Raw genomic sequence first — 19,128 nt, forward strand, 5'->3', positions numbered from 1 at the left:
GAAGAGCAGGCGGGCCTACCGACTTAAATAGCCAAACATACGAAGAGCAGGCGGGCCTACCGACTTAAATAGCCAAACATACGAAGAGCAGGCGGGCCTATCGACTTAAATAGCCAAACATACGAAGAGCAGGCGGGCCTACCGACTTAAAAGCCAAACATACGAAGAGCAGGCGGGCCTACCGACTTAAAAGCCAAACATACGAAGAGCAGGCGGCCTACCGACTTAAAAAGCCAAACTAAAAGTCTAAACAAGAAACAGGTGAAACAAATCAGACCAAACCAACAGAAAAGGTAACACCACGAACACCACCCGAACAGGAAGGGGAGCCACCTTCGGTAGGAGTCGTGACAGTTCTTCTCCATGACAACTTGTTTCATATACACCCTTAGGCCTTTTTATACCTCATACCTGTCTGCTACAGGCACTATAAGCAAAAATCAACACATGTAAATAAAGTAGTTGACTGTAGTAGGTGTTTTATGTCTTGTGTTTTTCACATTTTAATCATTAGCAGACTCATATCCAGTGGTTTACAAATCAGACTCTCATATCTTACTGTGTAGGCCCACCCGTATGCACCCAAATCCTATAAATTGAGAATGACATGTAAGACTAACTATGCAGCACTGGTTTAGACCTTGATCTTTCTGTGGCTCTGAGGCCTATCTCTAGATAGAGTCTCGTTAATATATTCCTAATCTCTATACTCTAATAGCAAATACACTCACTTCCTACTCTGTAGAGCAAAATACAACTAGAATGGAACCTCTCCTCTCTTCAATCAGGGAGGAATAATCATATGGTTATTGCAAACTTAACAGAAAATGTGATTCTGTAACGGCTTTCTTCCTGGGAAAGAGAGGACCAAAGTGCAGCGTGGTGAGTGTTCATCTTCTTTAATAATAAATCCCAACTGAACACAAAATACAAAACAACAAATGTGAAAACAGTCCTATCTAGTACAAAGACAGGAAACAATCACCCACAACCCCCAACACAAAACAAGCTACCTAAATATGGTTCCCAATCAGAGACAATGACTAACACCTCCCTCTGATTGAGAACCATATCAGGCCAAACACAGAAACAGACAAACTAGACACACAACATAGAATGCCCACCCAGTTCACGTCCTGACCAACACTAAAACAAGGAAAACACACAAGAACTATGGTCAGAACGTGACAGATGTGTAATAAAATAGGATGTTTTCTAGAATCCTAAACCTCATGTAGCCAGACAGAGAGACAGCAGAATACTGCAGTGGAGAGGAAATTAAGAGTACTCTACCGAGCCCTGTGATTGGAGGTTATCGACTGAGTAATCGTCTCTTGTACACTCTTGTACACACTTATTAGCGTTATCATGGTGCCCCCTGACTAAGTGATTGGCTGATCATTAGGGCCGTGTGAAATGGGATTAGAAATGTACCTGTACATTAGGATCCAATCCCACACGCATAATCTCTCATAAGCATACAGTAACCCCCATCCATTCTCTCTCACGTTTCCTCCCCATCTCACTCTCCCTCTCTCGCCATTTCCCTGACCTCATCTCCTCCCTCTCTCTCCCCTCCCTCTCTTTTTGCTCATCTTTTCCCCTCTCTTTCTTATTTACCTCTCTCACTCCCTCCCTCCCTTCCATACCACCCACCCACCTTCTCTTCCTCTCGCTATCCCCCCTGTCTCTCTCTCTCCTCAGAGTGTAACTGCAGTGGGCAGGCGGATGTGTGTGTCTTCGATGCGGAGCAGTACCGCAGCACAGCAAGTGGGGGGCGCTGTGTAGACTGTAGGGACCAGACTGATGGACCGCATTGTGAACGCTGTAGAGAGAACCACTACCGACGGTCATCACAGGACCCCTGCAGCCCCTGTGACTGTAACACCATGGGTAAACCATGTATTTTAGACTGCTTCACATTAAGGCATCATAAACATGAACTATCCATCCATCTCTCTCTCACCCTGTCATTCCCCCCCTTCTCTCTCTCTCTCTCTCTCACTCACTCACTCTGTCATCCCCCCCTCTCTCCCTCCCACTCTCATTCTCACTCTCTCTCTCCCAGGCTCTGTGAGTCTGCAGTGTGGTGTGGAGGGGAAGTGTGAGTGCAGACCCAGTGTGTCAGGGGTGAAGTGTGACACCTGTCAACCCGGTTTCCACTCCCTCAGCCCTGGCGGCTGCAGGTACACACACACATGTACACGGAAAAATAAACAAACACTTTGATGACAGAGGGAGAGTAATAGAACAATGCAGTTTTTTTTTAAAGGATCTTTTTTTGTTTGTTTGCGTCTAATCTACGACCACGTTCAGTAGGCCACAATATTGTAGAACTATCTGCCGGGTCAGTATATTGCACTCCTGAATTCAACCCTGTGTGGGGTGTGTGTTCATATTTAATTTCAACATGAAGACATATTATTTTAGAAGCACATCTGAACTATCCTTGAAAATCTGGTATAGAGAAGACCAGCAATCCAATTCTAGTTTGTGTTTATTGATTTATCTTGTTATGCTGCGTTGGTTCTAGCCATTAGAAACGCACTATCCCTGACCCTATTTGCTTCTGTAGTGTTGAGGTGTATACCATGGCTGAGCAGAACACCAAAATGTGGACTTTCATCCGGTTTGCAACAACTATCCACTCTTGCTGTTTTTGCTAATTCATCACCACTGTTACCTGATCTATTAACAACACTGCTATTTGCAATTTCATTACAATAAACTTGATATAGTAAACAGTAACTAAACCTATCACAAAGATAGAGTGAACAGTACCTACTCCTATCCCCTTGACACAGTAAAACAGTAACTACACTTATCCCCTTGATATAGTCAATAATAACTACACATATCCCGTTATAGTAAACAATACCCACTCCTATCACCTTAATATGGTAAACAGTACCCGCTCCTATCCCCTTGATATAGTAAACGCACCTTCTCCTATCCACTTGATATACTATACAGCACATACACCTAGCCCTTACATACAGTAAACAGTACCTGATCATATCCCATGTATATAGTAAACAGTACCAACTCCTATACCCTTCATATAGTAAACAGTACCCATTCCTCTTAATATAGTACAGTACCTAAACCTATCCCATTAATATAGTAAACAGTACCCACTCCTATCCCCTTGATATAGTAAGCACTACCCACTCCTATCCCATTAATATAGTAAACAGTAGCCACTCCTATACCCTTCATATAGTAAACAGTACCCATTCCTCTTAATATAGTAAACAGTACCTAAACCTATCCCATTAATATAGTAAACAGTAGCCACTCCTATCCCCTTGATATAGTAAGCACTACCTACTCCTATCCCAATGATATAGTAAACAGTAGCCACTCCTATCCCCTTGATATAGTAAGCACTACCTACTCCTATCCCAATGATATAGTAAACAGTAGCCACTCCTATCCCCTTGATATAGTAAGCACTACCTACTCCTATCCCAATGATATAGTAAACAGTAGCCACTCCTTTCCCCTTGGGATAGTAAACAGTACCTACTCCAAAGCCCTTGATATAGAAAAAGCACATACTCCTATCCCCTTAATTTAGTAAACAGAACCCACTCCTATCCTTTAGAGAAAGTGAACAATACCTCCTCCTATCCCCTTGATATAGTAAAGAGCACCTACACATCTTTATATTGTGAACAGTACCATTAATGTAGTAAACAGTACCTCATGTCACCTTAATATAGTAAATAGTACCCACTCCTATCCCCTGCATATATTCAACGGTACCTACTCCGGTACCTATTTTCAATACAACGTATAAACATATACTAGGAAAACTCTTCACATTACAATGTTTTCGTAATAACGACATCTATTAACAAAACAAAAATAACATTTTCATTTTCCATTTATCGTCATGACCACCATTGTGGCTGACAGAAACCATTGTTCCAAAGTCCCTTTCTTCATGTTTAATGTCTAGTTCTCCATAGTAACAGGACAAAGGAATTTGTCTGTGGCCTGAGATTTACCAGGGGCGTGAGGGGCCATAAAACCACCCACATCTTCAGACCCCTAGATCTCTCCTCTGTTGGGGTTGAGAGATAATCTGTAGGGTTGTGGTCTCCTGTAACCTGACCTGGTTGACAGTCATGACAATAGTAAACAGTACTTCTATCCCCTTAATATAGTATACAGTACCCAGTCCTATCCCCTTGATATAGTAAACAGTATGTACACATATCCCCTTGATATAGTAAACAGTACCATCTCCTATCCCCTTTATATAGTAAATAGTACCTAGACATGTCCCATTCATATAGTAAAGAGTACTTCTATATAGTAAACAGTACTTCTATCCCCTTAATAGAGTAATTAATTCCCACTCCTAACGTGTGGATATAGTATACAGTACCCAGTCCTATCCCCTTGATATAGTAAACAGTACGTACACCTATCATCTTGATATAGTAAACATTACCTACTCCGGTCCCCTTAATAGAGTAAACAGGACCTACTCAAATCCCTTTTGTCATGAACCGGCTCAAAGCCCGTAACAAAAGGGAGACAACGTGGAGATAGAGTAACAAAATATATATTTATTAAATCAAGTAATTAAGTATAATATACAATGGTGTGTGTAATCAGTAATAAGAAGTGTGAGTGTTTTGCATGCATGGCATAATGCAGGGTGTTGAAAAATGCTAAAGCAAACAACCAAAAAAACACCAAGAAACACAACAAAATCTATAAAGGTGTCTGCATGGAGAGAGTCTCCTCAATGAATGGGGATGTGGTGTATTTATCCTGGGAGACACCAGGCCCAGGTGTTTCCCCGTGTAGCTGACGGCCCTCCCAACTCCGCCATCCTAATAAGGATGCCAAGAACAAAGAATACGGCAGACAGAGTGGGAGGGTCGTCACATCTCCCCCCATAAAACCGAACATCATGACAGCCCCTGCGTCCCAAATTGACGCAGCCCCTGCGTCCCAAATTGACGCAGCCCCTGCGTCCCAAATTGACGCAGCCCCTGCGTCCCAAATTGACGCAGCCCCTGCGTCCCAAATTGACGCAGCCCCTGCGTCCCAAATTGACGCAGCCCCTGCGTCCCAAATTGACGCAGCCCCTGCGTCCCAAATTGACGCAGCCCCTGCGTCCCAAATTGACGCAGCCCCTGCGTCCCAAATTGACGCAGCCCCCCTGTCCCAAATTGACGCAGCCCCTCCCCAAATTGACGCAGCCCCTGCCTCCCAAATTGACGCCCCCTGCCTCCCAAATTGACGCAGCCCCTGCCTCCCAAATTGACGCAGCCCCTGCCTCCCAAATTGACGCAGCCCCTGCCTCCCAAATTGACGCAGCCCCTGCGTCCCAAATTGACGCCCAGCCCCCTGCGTCCCAAATTGACGCAGCCCCTGCGTCCCAAATTGACGCAGCCCCTGCGTCCCAAATTGACGCCCCTGCGTCCCAAATTGACGCAGCCCCTGCGTCCCAAATTGACCCCTGCAGCCCCCCTGCCTCCCAAATTGACGCAGCCCCTGCCTCCCAAATTGACGCAGCCCCTGCCTCCCAAATTGACGCAGCCCCTGCCTCCCAAATTGACGCAGCCCCTGCCTCCCAAATTGACGCAGCCCCTCCCCCAAATTGAGCCCCTGCCTCCCAAATTGCCCAGCCCCTGCCTCCCAAATTGACGCAGCCCCTGCCTCCCAAATTGACGCAGCCCCTGCCTCCCAAATTGACGCAGCCCCTGCCATCTCATTATCCCCTGGTTAGGATACATCATGGACCTCAAAAAAATTAGGGTTATGGTCGGTGTAGACCACAATAGGTACTACCACCAACCCGACATATACTTCGAAGTGTTGTAGCGCCCAAATAATAACTGTTCACTTTCCCAATAACCGAATCGTTCAACTGATAATCGTTCAACTTTTTGGAAAAGAAACTAACAGGCCTCTCAACCCCAGACACATCTGCTTGCAGCAAAACTGCACCTGCTCCCACATGACTAGCATCCACCTGCAAGGTAAATGACAAATCCACACGAGGAGCAGTCAGCACCGGAGTTGAGGTAAGCAACCTCTTAGCATCTTCAAAAGCCTGTTGACAACGAGTAGACCAAACGTAAACAGCCTTAGCTTTCAGCATATCTGTCAAGGGAGCGACCACAGTAGAGAAGTTATTACAAAAACTACAGTAATAACCAATCATGCCCAAGAAACGCATCAGTTCCTTTTTAGTAGTTGGTGGTGGAAAAGCATCAATAGCTACCACTTTAGCCCAAACAGGACGCACTTCAACCTGCCCAACCACCTTGCCAAGGTAGGTAACGGTCGCCTGAGCAAACTCACATTTAGCCAGATTGATCGTGAGGCGACCCGCAGCCAGACAAGGCTTGAATACGGGACAGATGTTCTACCCAAGTATCTGCATATATATCACTACATCGACCAAATAAACAGCGCACCCGGACAGACCGGCGACAACCCTGTTCATAAGTCGCTGAAAAGTGGCAGGTGCATTACACAGACAGAAACTCATAACCGAATACGAGTACAGACCAAAGGGTGTAATCAAGGCAGAGATTTCACGTGCTCTAGTAGTCAGTGGCACCTGCCAATAGCCTTTTAACAGGTCAAACTTAGCTGCACCGACTTCAACAGTCCTCCATCCGAGGAAGAGGAAATTAATCTGGCTTTGTGACACGGTTTACCTTATGGTAGTCCGTACAAAATTAGTTTGTTCCATCCGGTTTACTGACCAAAACCCAGGGAGAAGCCCAACTGGAGAAAGGCTCTGCCATCTTACTCTCCAGCATGTGCCTGACCTCAGCATCCAGACAACGAAGTTTCTCTGAAGAAACTATATAACCGCTGACGAATGGGGTCAGCATCTCCAATGTCAATATCATGTTCTATTAAGTTTGTACGTGTAGGTGTATCAGAAAACAAACCTGGAAATCTCAGAATCAGACCAACCATCTCTTTCCGCCCATCAATAGGTAGGTGAGTGAGAAGACTGTCTAAAATATCCAGTGTCTCTGAATTTTTCAATCTACCCTGCAATATACAACCGTCGGGACCAGGAACATCTTCCTCCTCATGCACTGATCTAGCATGACAAGAACCCAAGGAAACAATGGTATCAGCCAAAAAAGAACAGGTTTTACCATCCTCTGTAGACTCCCACTGTTCAGTCTCAGAGGAACATGCATAATAGGGTTTTAACAAATTTACATGGCACAGCTGGTGTGCTTTCCTCCGTTCTGGAGTGGCAACTAGATAATTTTGCTCAGTGTACTGGCTCACCACTGTATATGGACCTTGAAACTTGGCTTGAAAAGGAGAACCAACAATTGGCAGCAGAGCAAGAACCTGGTCACCCAGACTAAAGTGACAAGGCTCAGTTCGGCGATCAAATATGCCCTTCATCCTCTCCTGTGAAGATGATAACTTCTCTTTAGCCATTTCACCAGCGGCATACAGGCGTCGCCGGAAATCACACACATATAATAACAGGGACTGAGGAGGCTCGGGAGACTTCCAGTCATCCTGGAGGACAGATAAAAGTCCATGCACCCTATGTCCATACACAAGGTCATTTGGACTGAAACCCGTGCTCTCCTGTGAAACCTCCCCAGCGGCTAACAGTAACCAAGGCAACCCCTCCTCCCAATCCTTATCAATCTCAGTACAATAAGCTCTCAAAGACTTAAGTGATTGATGGAAACGTTCCAGTGCTCCTTGACTTTGCGCGTGATAGGCACTTCACAAATTGTGTTCAATATGGAGCTGTTGAAGAACCTGACTAAACAGATTAGAGGTGAAATTACATCCTTGATCACTCTGAATGACCTTAGGGATTCCAAACAGTGAGAGAAACTGAGTCAAAGCTTTTAACACAGACTTAGTCGTGATAGATCGGAGAGGACAGGCAGTAGGAAACCTAGTGGTCTGACACATCACAGTGAACAGGTAACTACTACCCTTTTTAGAACGAGGCAGAGGACCCACACAGTCAATAATCAGATACTCAAAAGGTTGGCTGAGTACAGGAAGCAAGCTTGATTAGATTTACCAGTTAATTGACAGGTGTGACACGTTTTGATAAAATCAGAAACATCCCTCTTTAATCTAGGCCAAAAGAAATGTCTTAATATACGATTGTAGGTTTTCCTCACCCCCATATGTCCAGCAACGTCGTTGTGAGAAGTTGCCAACACCAACTCACGAAGCTTAACTGGTACAACAACCTGACTAATTGCCTCCCCCAGAAGACAACTACCATGAGACACCCACTTTCTCATCAGGACATCCTCTTGGAGAAAATAGCCATGGGCGACATCTCCCAATTGTTCCACAGGCAGAATTTGATCACGCAACTTTTCTAATGTGGGGTCATGCTGTTGCGCATTGATTAGATCTGAGCGGGTTACAGATAACGGGATAACAGGGAAAACAGTGACATACTTCTTTGTATTATCATCATCATCATTAGTCAGCGCAGTGACCAGTTCGCCACGGCTCATAGAACGTGTCACTGCACATGCAGAGAACACCTCTGGGAAACTGTACATTCTCATCAGGAATCCTAACAAATGACGGCTTAGTGGAAACCACTAGAGATGGTACACGACAGGCCATACACGCTCACCAGCAAAGTTATTCCCAAGGATAATGTCGATACCCTCAATAGGCAACGAAGGACGCACCCCCACAACAACTTCATCAGCCCACAATCCAACATCAGTTTATGCAATGGAACTGACAGAGTGTTCAAACCTATTCCCCTAATTAGAACACTATTCCCCAAACCAGTCTCAGCAGAAAAGGGTAACACAGACTCCAATACAAATGATTCAGAGGCCACTGTGTCTCAGGATCTTCACTGGCACTAAGTCTTTACTTCCTAACATAGACACAAAACCTTCCATAATGAAATGTAAATAGTCTGGATCAATATGGACTTTCACATTCTCCTGGGCCTGAGGAAATGAGTCATGAGTGAACTGATGTGGAACAGGTGCAGCTAACGCGGTAGGCTTAGATTTAGCGTAAGCGCCCTTTGACCTGAGAAGTGGACATTTGTTTTTCCAATGACCTGAACCTTGACAGTAGTGACACTCTTGTTCAACCCTAGTTGAATAGAACTCTGCCCGTGAGCCAAAGTATCTCGGTGAGCGAAGCCCAAATCTATCCGAACTCATTCCGAATACGGGGCTCTGCAAAGACACTTTCGTGAGTCAACACATACTCGTCCGCCAAAACCACAGCTTCAGCGACATTCTTTACTTTTCATTCATTAATATACGTGGCAATACGATCAGCGATTGTGTCCTTAAATTGCTCTAACATAATCAGATCACACAGCCCTTGGAAAGTCACAACTACAGAGGCGGAACACCCAGTGATTAAACTAAAAATAATTCTCATGCAAACTCAACATGAGTCCATCATTCCTTTTTAAAGTTCTAAACCATTGGTTGTAAGCCTCAGGGACCAATTCATAAATTTGTAACACAGCCATTTTAACCTCATAACTGGCACTGTCATGTACACTAAGAGCTGAATATGCTTCCTGCGCTTTACCAGTCAGTACACACTGCAACATTAAAGTGCGGTCAGAATCAAGCCAACTCCTAGCGTCAGCAACACACTCAAACAACGAAAATAATGTCTCAGGGTCCTTTTCATTAAACTGAGGCAATAACCGTAAGTTCCCAACAATATCAAATGTGTCCGTCCGGGGCACGACCAAAAGAGGAACGACCCCTAGGTATATCTGGGTCACCTTCCCAGAACAAACTCTCCCCTGAGATCTTTCCTTCCCTAACCAACTATCCGTTCTTGTTGCAACTTGATTTTAGCACGCTCCATATCTTGTTTAAATGCCAATTCATTTTCATACTTCACACAATCATGCTCTAGCTTCTCACGATCATGCTCTAGCTTCTCACGATCATGCTCTAGCTTCTCACGATCATGCTCTAGCTTCTCACGATCATGCTCTAGCTTCTCACGATCATGCTCTAGCTTCTCACGATCATGCTCTAGCTTCTCACGCTCATGCTCCAGTTGTAACAGAAGCAGTTCTTTCTGCTGTTCAAAAAGAAGACTACTAGGACTAACCGATGGAATGGCCATTGTAACGTTACGGGGAGACGAGTCCTCAGCAGAGGCTGGCCCAGTGGTAACTTCAAGAATACCACTCCATCAGATTGGGCTTCAATATCAACCTAATATAATTCTTTAGACATTTATCACTAGTTTTAACCTTGTAGTGTTCAGCGACCTTCAACAGCTGTTCTTTAGTACCTAATTCTAACAATTCCTCTGATGGAAAGCGAATGAACTCATCTACATAAGACGCCATAGTTACGAGAAAAAAAAATCTCACTCTTCCCCTCTGCTGAGCACACCAGACCACAACCCGAGAAATGACAATCACCCTGAGCACCATAGAAGAGAGATGAGATACGGAGCTTCCCCAAAACCTACAATAACTCAACCCTAGTCTTCGTGCGGATTTGCGGTGGGAATTTATGCACTGTAGCCCGCTGGCAAGGAAAATTCCACCAAGCCACAGATGTGCCCCCAAGACAACTGCTCAGTCTACAGACACCACACAAAAATAACAAACATTAACCATGCCCAACATATTCCAAAAATGAAACACGGCACTAAGCCTATCAGGGGAAAAAGGCTATAGCTCCAGGTAGCAAGTTCCACTACCCTACCCAAATCCCCCCCCCGAGGTACACAGCCGATTACTCACCTCAGACTGATGTCCCAACAGAAAGTAGAACAAGAGTTCAGGCTGGACAGGGCCTGGAAACTAACCATTATACGCTCCAACGCAGCACACAAACCAAACAAAGGCAACCAATACTGGGCCTATAAAACTCTAACAAAATATACAAACCAAACACGTAAATCCACGTTCTCCCAAACTACGTTCAAAAATCCCAGATGAGCCCCCACTTGTCACGAACCGGCTCAAAGCCCATAACAAAATGGAGACAACGTGGAGATAAGTAACAAAATATATTTTTTAAATAAAGTAATTAAGTATAATACACAATGGTGTGTGTAATCAGTAATCAGTAGTGTAAGTGAGTGTTTAGCATGCATGAATGGGATAATGCAGGATGTTGAAAGATGCTGATGCTAAAGCAAACAACCAAAAAACCACCAAGAAACACAACAACATCTATAAAGGTGTCTGCATGGAGAGAGTCTCCTCTATGAATGTGGAAGTGGTGTATTTATCCTGGGAGACACCGGGCCCAGGTGTTTCCCATGTAGCTGACGAACCTCCCAACGCCGCCCACCGGCATCCTAATAAGGAAACAAGAACAAAGAGAGAATACGGCAGACAGAGTGGGAGGTTGTCACACTTTAATATAGGAAACAGCACCTACTCCTATCCCCTTGATTTACTAAACAACACATACTCCTATCCCCTTGATTTACTAAACAGCACGTACTCCTATCCCCTTAATGTCATAAGGAGTACCTCCTCCTATCCCCTTGAGATAGTAAAGAGCACCTACACCTATCCCCTTGATATAGTGAACAGTACCTACACCTATCCCCCAATATAGTAAACAGAAACCACTCCTATACACACACCTTTCCTTTTTATATAGTATACAGTACCCACTCCTATCCTCTTTGAGGTAAACAGTACCTACACCTATCCCCTTGATATAGTAAACAAAACCTACACCTATCCCATTGATATACTAAACAGTACCTACAACTATCCTCTTAATTTAGTAAAAGGTACCCACTCCTATCGATTTGCGAAAGTGAACAGTACCTCCTCCTATCCCCTTAGTAAAGTAAATTGTAACTACACCAATGCCCTTGATATAGTAAATATCACATACTCCTATCCCCTTGGTATAGAAAACAGTACCTCCTCCTATCCCCTTGATATAGTAAACAATCCAACACCTATCCCCTTGATATAGTAAACAATCCAACACCTATCCCCTTGATATAGTAAACAATCCAACACCTATCCCCTTGATATAGTAAACAATCCAACACCTATCCCCTTGATATAGTAAACAATCCAACACCTATCCCCTTGATATAGTAAACAATCCAACACCTATCCCCTTGATATAGTAAACAGCACCCACTCCTATCTTCTGAATTTAGTAAACAGTTCGTAATCCTATCCCCTTGATATAGCAAACGGTATCTACACCTACACCTATCCCTTTACTATTGTAAAAACTTCCTGCTCATATCCCCTTTATATACTAAACAGTACCTACACCTATTTCCTTAATATAGTAAACAGTAGCCACTGCTATCAACCTTGATATAGTAAACAGTACCTACACCTGTCCCCTTAATCTAGTAAACAGTACCTACTCCTATCCCCTTTATATAGTAAACAGTACCTACACCTGTCCCCTTGATATAGTAAACAGTACCTTCACCTATCCCCTTGATATAGTAAACAGAACATTATCATATCCCCTTGATATAGTAAGCACTACCCACTCCTATCACCTTGATATAGTAAACAGTACCCACTCTTACAGTAAACAGTAACCACTCTTAATACAACAAGCAGTGCCTCCTCCTATACCCTTGATATAGTAAACAGTACCTACATCTGCCCCCTTAATCTAGTAAAGACTATCAACACCCATCCCCTTGATATAGTAAACAGTACCCACTCCAATCCCTTTAATAGACTCAACATTTACCACTCCTATCCCATTTATATAGTAAACAGTACCCACTCCTTTCCCCTTGATAAAGTAAACAGTACCTACACCTATTACCTTTAATATAGTAAACGGTACCTACTCCTATCTCCTTGATATAGTAAACAGTACCTAAACCTATCCGCTTAATATAGTAAACAGTACCTACTCCAAAGCCCTAGATATAGTAAAAAGCACATACTCCCATCCCCTTGATATAGTAAACAGTACCTACACCTATCCCCTTAATCTAGTAAACAGTACCTACACCTACACCTATCCCCTTAATCTAGTAAACAGTACCTACTCCAAAGCCGTTGATATAGTAAAAAGCACATACTCCTATCCCCTTTATATAGTAAATAGTACCTACACCTATCCCATTCATATAGTAAACAGTACTTCTATCCCCTTAATAGAGTAATTAATTCCCACTCCTAACCCGTTGATTTAGTATACAGTACCCAGTCTTATCCCCTTTACATAGTAAAAACAGTGGGGCGTTAGGGTAGCCTAGTGGTTAGAGCGTTGGACTAGTAAACAGAAGGTTGCAAGTTCAAATCCCCGAGCTGACAAGGTACAAATCTGTTGTTCCCCTTGATATAGTAAACAGTACCTACACCTATCCCCTGTTATTGACCAAATACTTATTTTCCACCATAATTTGCAAATAAATTCATAAAAAATCCTACAATGTGATTTTCTGGATGTTTTTTTTCTCATTTTGTCTGTCATAGTGTATCTATGATGAAAATGACATGCCTCTCTCATCTTTTTAAGTGGGAGAACTTGCACAATTGGTGGCTGACTAAATACTTTTTCCCCCACTGTATCTGATTGGCAGAAAGCTTAAATTCTTGTTATTCTAACTGCACAGTCCCATTTACAGTAGCTAAAACAGTGAAAGAATGCCATGATATTGTTTGAGGAGAGTGCACAATTTTGAACATGAAAACTTATTAATAAACAAATTAGGCACATTTGTGCAGTCTTGATACAAAATTTTGAACAGAAATGCAATGGTTTATTGGATCAGTCTAAAACTTTGCTCATATACTGCTGCCATCTAATTGTCAAAATTTAAATTGCACCTGGGCTGGGATAATACATTATGGCCTGTATCTTGCATTTCAAAGGTGATGGTACAAAAAAAATACAAAGAATGGTTGCTTTTTCTTTCCCATTTCCACAAACTTTAAAGTGTTTCCTTTCAAATGGTACCAAGAATATGCATATCCTTGCTTCAGTGCCTAAGCTACAGACAGTTAGATTTGGGTATGTCATTTTAGGCAAAGATTGGAAAAAAAGTGGGCGATCCTTATAAGCATATGGAGAAACACACTTAGACATGTACAGGTGTGTGGGCATGGTATGCTTGCTCTGTTTTTCACTCTCACACAGACAAGAACACACAAACTCTCCTTTTCCCTCCTCCCTCTTCCTCTCCATCCATCTCTCTCCCCCTCCATCCCTCTCTCCCTCCATCACCTTCCTCAGTCTGCCAGTGTGCTGATCTGAAGTGAGGTGTGAATTACACAGGCCAGTGGAGCTGAGCAGAGTAGAAGCCTGCCCATGGGATAATTGAATTATTCTTAATAGCAACCTTGCTAAAATATTGATTCTATGTTACAGTTCTGGAGGAAAACAATCAATCAATGAAGGTGATCAAACATGTTATCATAGAACAAAGCTTTTGATTGACACAGCTTGCGACCCCACCTAACCAATCACGGTCTGATGACCAGGCTGTTTTCAGTGTGCGTGTGTGTGTGAAAAGAGAGCAAGCAAAGACTAAACAATCCTTGCCAGAGTAATTAATCAATGAAACAACATGTGAAACAGAGACACAAAACAAAATACTCAAACAAATATGAATTCTGACTTTCTTACCTCTGTGTTAACCTACAGTAAGTGTCTCATGATGTTATGACCCCAGTCATGAGCAGTTTGGCCTCTGGCTAACCTTTTACCTTTACTGGATGTTGTTATTGTCTCTCCACAGGTTGTGTGACTGTGACCGTAGGGGCAGTGTGGGCGTCTGCTCTGTGCTGGATGGTGGCTGTCACTGCAGGGTTAACGTGGAGGGACAGGCGTGTGACAGGTGACTTTTATATTGTACTGTTCTTTCTTCAAAATTGAAAAATAGGCATGTGACAGGTGACCCGTGATAGGCTACTGCATCATCACCTTATATAACATAATACTACCCTCCGGTTACCACGGTGACACAGACTCCAAGGAACGTTTTCAGTGTTGCCTATTGAGTGACTGTCGCTATATTTAGCAAGTTTTCCAACCCCTCCAGCAACTTTTATTGGTAAAAGAGGCTAGCAACACGTTCAGCTACTTTTCAGGCTGGCTTTAAGAAGTTTTGACACTGTGGATTTCTATGGTTTTAAAAGCATTTAGCGACTTTTCACACTCAATTCTTCCGCAAACGAGAGTGGGAGAAGCTGTCTGCAACAGAAGTCACCACAACGGTGCAGACACAGAAACACTTTGTTCTGCTTCCTACTGTTAGCACAATGGCGTACAGGATTAAGCTTTGATGCCGCCTGCTGCCGTTGTTCAACAAAACGTATCTTGACATTTTCTGGCACCGCTCTTTAACAAACTGTATCCAAATGGAGTCGGCACGGTAACCCATTGAAAACAGGTTTTCAAACTAACTGACAAGTACATTTTTTTCCAGAGTACTATACACATTATAAATGGTACTGTATACTAAACAAAAATATAAACACAAAATGCTAAATACTAAATGACTCGCCCCGTAGCACTCACTTCTGTCGTCATGAAGTGCTTTGAGAGGCTAGTTAAGGATCATATCACCTCTACCTTACCTGACACCCTAGACCCACGTCAATTTGCATAGATCCACAGACGATGCAATCGACATCGCACTGCACACTGCCTTATCCCATCTGGACAAGAGGAATACTTATGTAAGAGAGGAGGAATACTTATGCTGTTCAAAGACTATAGCTCAGCATTCAACACCATAGTACCCTCCAAGCTCACCATTAAGCTCGGGGCCCTGGGTCTGAACCCCGCCCTGTGCAAATGTTTCATGGACTTCCTGACGGGCCACCCCCAGGTGGTGAAGCTAGGAAACAACACCTCCAGTTCGCTGATCTTCAACACAGGGGCCTCACAAGGGTGCGTGCTCAGCCCCCTCATGTACTCCCTGTTCACTCATGACTGCGTGGCCACACACACCTCCAACTCAATCATCAAGTTTTCAGATGACAGTAGTAAGCCTGATTACCAACAATGACGAGACAGTCTACAGGGAGGAGGTGAGTGTGGTGCCAGGAAAATAACTTCTGACTATATGTCAACAAAACAAAGGTACTGATCGTGGACTTCAGGAAACAGCAGAGGGAGCATGCCCCTTACCACATTGACAGGACCACAGTGGAGTAGGTGGAAAGCTTCAAGTTCCTCGGCGTACACATCACTGACGATTTGAAATGGTCCACCCACACAGACAACCTCAGGAGGCTGAAGAAATGTGTCTTGGCACCTAAAACCCTAACAAACTTTTACAGATGCACCATTGAGAGCATCCTGTCGGGCTGTATCACTGTCTGGTACGGCAACTGCACCACCCTCTGGTGTGGTCTGTCCAACGCAAACTACCTGCCCTCCAGGACAGCTACAGCACCCAATGTCACAGGAAGGCCAAAAAGATCATCAAGGACAACAACCACCCGAGCCACTGCATGTTCACCCCGATACCATCCAGAAGGTGAGGTCAGTACAGGTGCATCAAAGCGGGGACCTCAAGGCCATCAGACAGCCATCACTAGGCGGCTTCCCCCCAATTACGTAACCCTGAACCTTAGAGGCTGATGCCCTATATACATTGACTTGAAATCACTGGCCACTTTAATAATGGAACACTAGTCACTTTAATAATGTTTACATATTTTTGCTTTACTCATCTAATATGTATACACTGTATTCTATTCTACTGTATTTTAGTGTATGCCCTCTGACATTGCTCATCCTAGTATTTATATATTCCTTAATTCCATTCTTTTACTTTTAGGTTTGTGTGTATTGTGTGTATTGTTGTGAATTATAAGATATTACTGCGCTGTTGGAGCTAGAATCACAAGCATTTTGCTACACCCGCAATAACATGTGTATGTGTATGTGACCAGTAAAATTTTGATTTGATTTTCAGATATGCATCTGTTGGTCACAGATAACGTAAAATATATTTGCCTCACAATGGGCCTCAGGATCTCGTCACGGTATCTCTGTGCATTCGAATGGCCTTCAAATGACCGTTGGTAAAATGCAATAGTGTTCGTTGTCCGTAGCTTATGCCTGCCTATGCCATAACCAAACCGCCACCATATGGCACTATGTTCACAACGTTGACATCAGTAAACTGCTTTCCCACTCAACGCCATACACGTGGTCTGTGGTTGTGAGGCCAGTTGGACATACTGTCAAATTCTCTAAAACAACTTTGAGGTAGCTTTATGGTAGATAAATTAACATTAAATTCTCTGGCAACAGCTCTGGATAGACATTCCTGGATGTCAGCATGCCAATTGCACTCTCCCTCAAAACTTCAGATATCTGTGGCATTGTATTGTGTGGCAAAACTGCGCATTTTAGTGGCCTTTTATTGTCCCCAGCACAAGGTGCACCCGTGTAATGATCATGCTGTTTAATCAGCTTTTTGATATGCCACACCTGTCAGGTGGATGGATTATCTTGGCAAAGAAGAAATGCTCACTAACATGGATGTAAACAAATGTGGGCCAACATTTTTGGACAAGTAAGCTATTTGTGCATTATTTAACTAGGCAAGTCAGTTAAGAACAAATTCTTATTTTCAATGACGGCCTAGGAACAGTGGGTTAACTGCCTGTTCAGGGGCAGAACAACAGACTTATATCTTGTCAGCTCGGGGATTTGAACTTGCAACCTTCCGGTCACTAGTCCAACGCTCTAAACACTAGGCTACCCTGCCACCCCAGGGATCTTTTGTTTCAGCTTATGGGACCAGAACTTCACATGTTGAGCTTATATTTTTTTCAGTGTAGTATGCTTTCATTCATAGTCACTCAGGACACGTATCATTCAGTGACGATCGGTGCCGTTTAAGATGTGGTAGGGCGATTATTTGTTTTATGAGCATGGCCTTATTTCTATTACAGCATATTGGATGACTGTTATTCATATTCCATTCACCCAGCTCAATGTAACATCGATAGGTTTAGACTACTACATGATACTCACATTTTCCCTATACCCATCATGAGGTTGCTACAACCTGGCCTACGAATGAAAGTTTACAACGTAGGTGCACAGGTCGAGGCACCCAATGGTAGGACAACAGAGTCCATGCCCATCTTCCGAAGACATCTGAAACCCTATCTCTTCAAACAGTATCATCCTATTCACCTCATCTAGCTGATCTAGGGTGTAATCATTAGCCCAACAGTTGAAAACGAGAGTTTCTATTGGACAAATTCAGGTATGTTTATCCCCGTTTGGTTCTGTTTGCTTCCTTTTAAGAAATGTTTGTCAACAGAATTGGCGGAATGAATACACCCCTGATCACATGCAAACAGAGTTAACTTTCACAACAGCCACATACAAACAGCATGATCACATAATTAATAAAACCAAAAGCTTGGAAGAGATCCAGTGTAGCTAACATATGTTAAACTAGCTAGCTGCCTTCGCTAGCTAAGTGAAAGTGTAAAAAATACTATGAAATATAACTAGCTCTCTCTTGCTTCTCCTTCATTTTTAAATAAATACATTTGTTCAAAACTCTTGTCTTTCTTTCAAACGTTATGCACTGCAGTGGTAGCTAGCTGTAGCTAATGCTTTCATTAGATTAATTATCTGATCCTTTGATTGGGTGGACAACATGTCAGTTCATGCTGCAAGAGCTCTGATAGGTTGGAGGAGGTCATCCAGAAGTTATCACAATTACTGTGTAGTCTATGGAAGGGGGTGAGAACCATGAGCCTCCTAGGTTTTGTAATGAAGTCAATGTACCCAGATGAAGACTGAAGGTAGCTGTTCTCCGGCTACACCATGGTGATACCCTAAAGAGTGCTGTTGAGGCTACTGTAGACCATTTTATTGCAAAATGTGTGTTTTAATCTATTATTTGGTTGACATGTGAATCTATTTAGTATAGTCCTATCTAAAAAAGCATCACTTTTTTTTCACTTTTTATTTTAATGAAATTCACTGAGGAGGATGGTCCTCCCCTTCCTTCTCTGAGGAGCCTCCACTGGTATCAATGTGATGTGTTCTGGGGCCTTTTTAGTCATAATGCTTCTGAAAAGACTGGGGAAACATGATTCTTTTAGACTTTCTGTCTGTACTTAACCCTCTCAACACCCATATTTTTATCATTTTTCTTCTGCTCTCTAAGATT

At 43.2% G+C, this 19,128-nt stretch overlaps 1 protein-coding gene across 1 annotated transcript in view; it reads left to right on the forward strand.

Annotated features, from left to right (window-relative positions):
* LOC112219921 (laminin subunit gamma-3) overlaps positions 1 to 19,128 on the forward strand; it is a 207,226-nt gene that overhangs the window by 51,942 nt on the left and 136,156 nt on the right. The window contains exons 5-7 of the mRNA XM_042302494.1: positions 1,705 to 1,893; positions 2,069 to 2,186; positions 14,710 to 14,808. Coding sequence (XP_042158428.1) covers positions 1,705 to 1,893; positions 2,069 to 2,186; positions 14,710 to 14,808 — 406 coding nt within the window. The remainder of the gene's footprint in view (positions 1 to 1,704; positions 1,894 to 2,068; positions 2,187 to 14,709; positions 14,809 to 19,128) is intronic.

The sequence above is a fragment of the Oncorhynchus tshawytscha genome, linkage group LG20, assembly GCF_018296145.1.
Source record: "Oncorhynchus tshawytscha isolate Ot180627B linkage group LG20, Otsh_v2.0, whole genome shotgun sequence".
NCBI classification, from domain to species: Eukaryota; Metazoa; Chordata; class Actinopteri; order Salmoniformes; family Salmonidae; genus Oncorhynchus; species Oncorhynchus tshawytscha.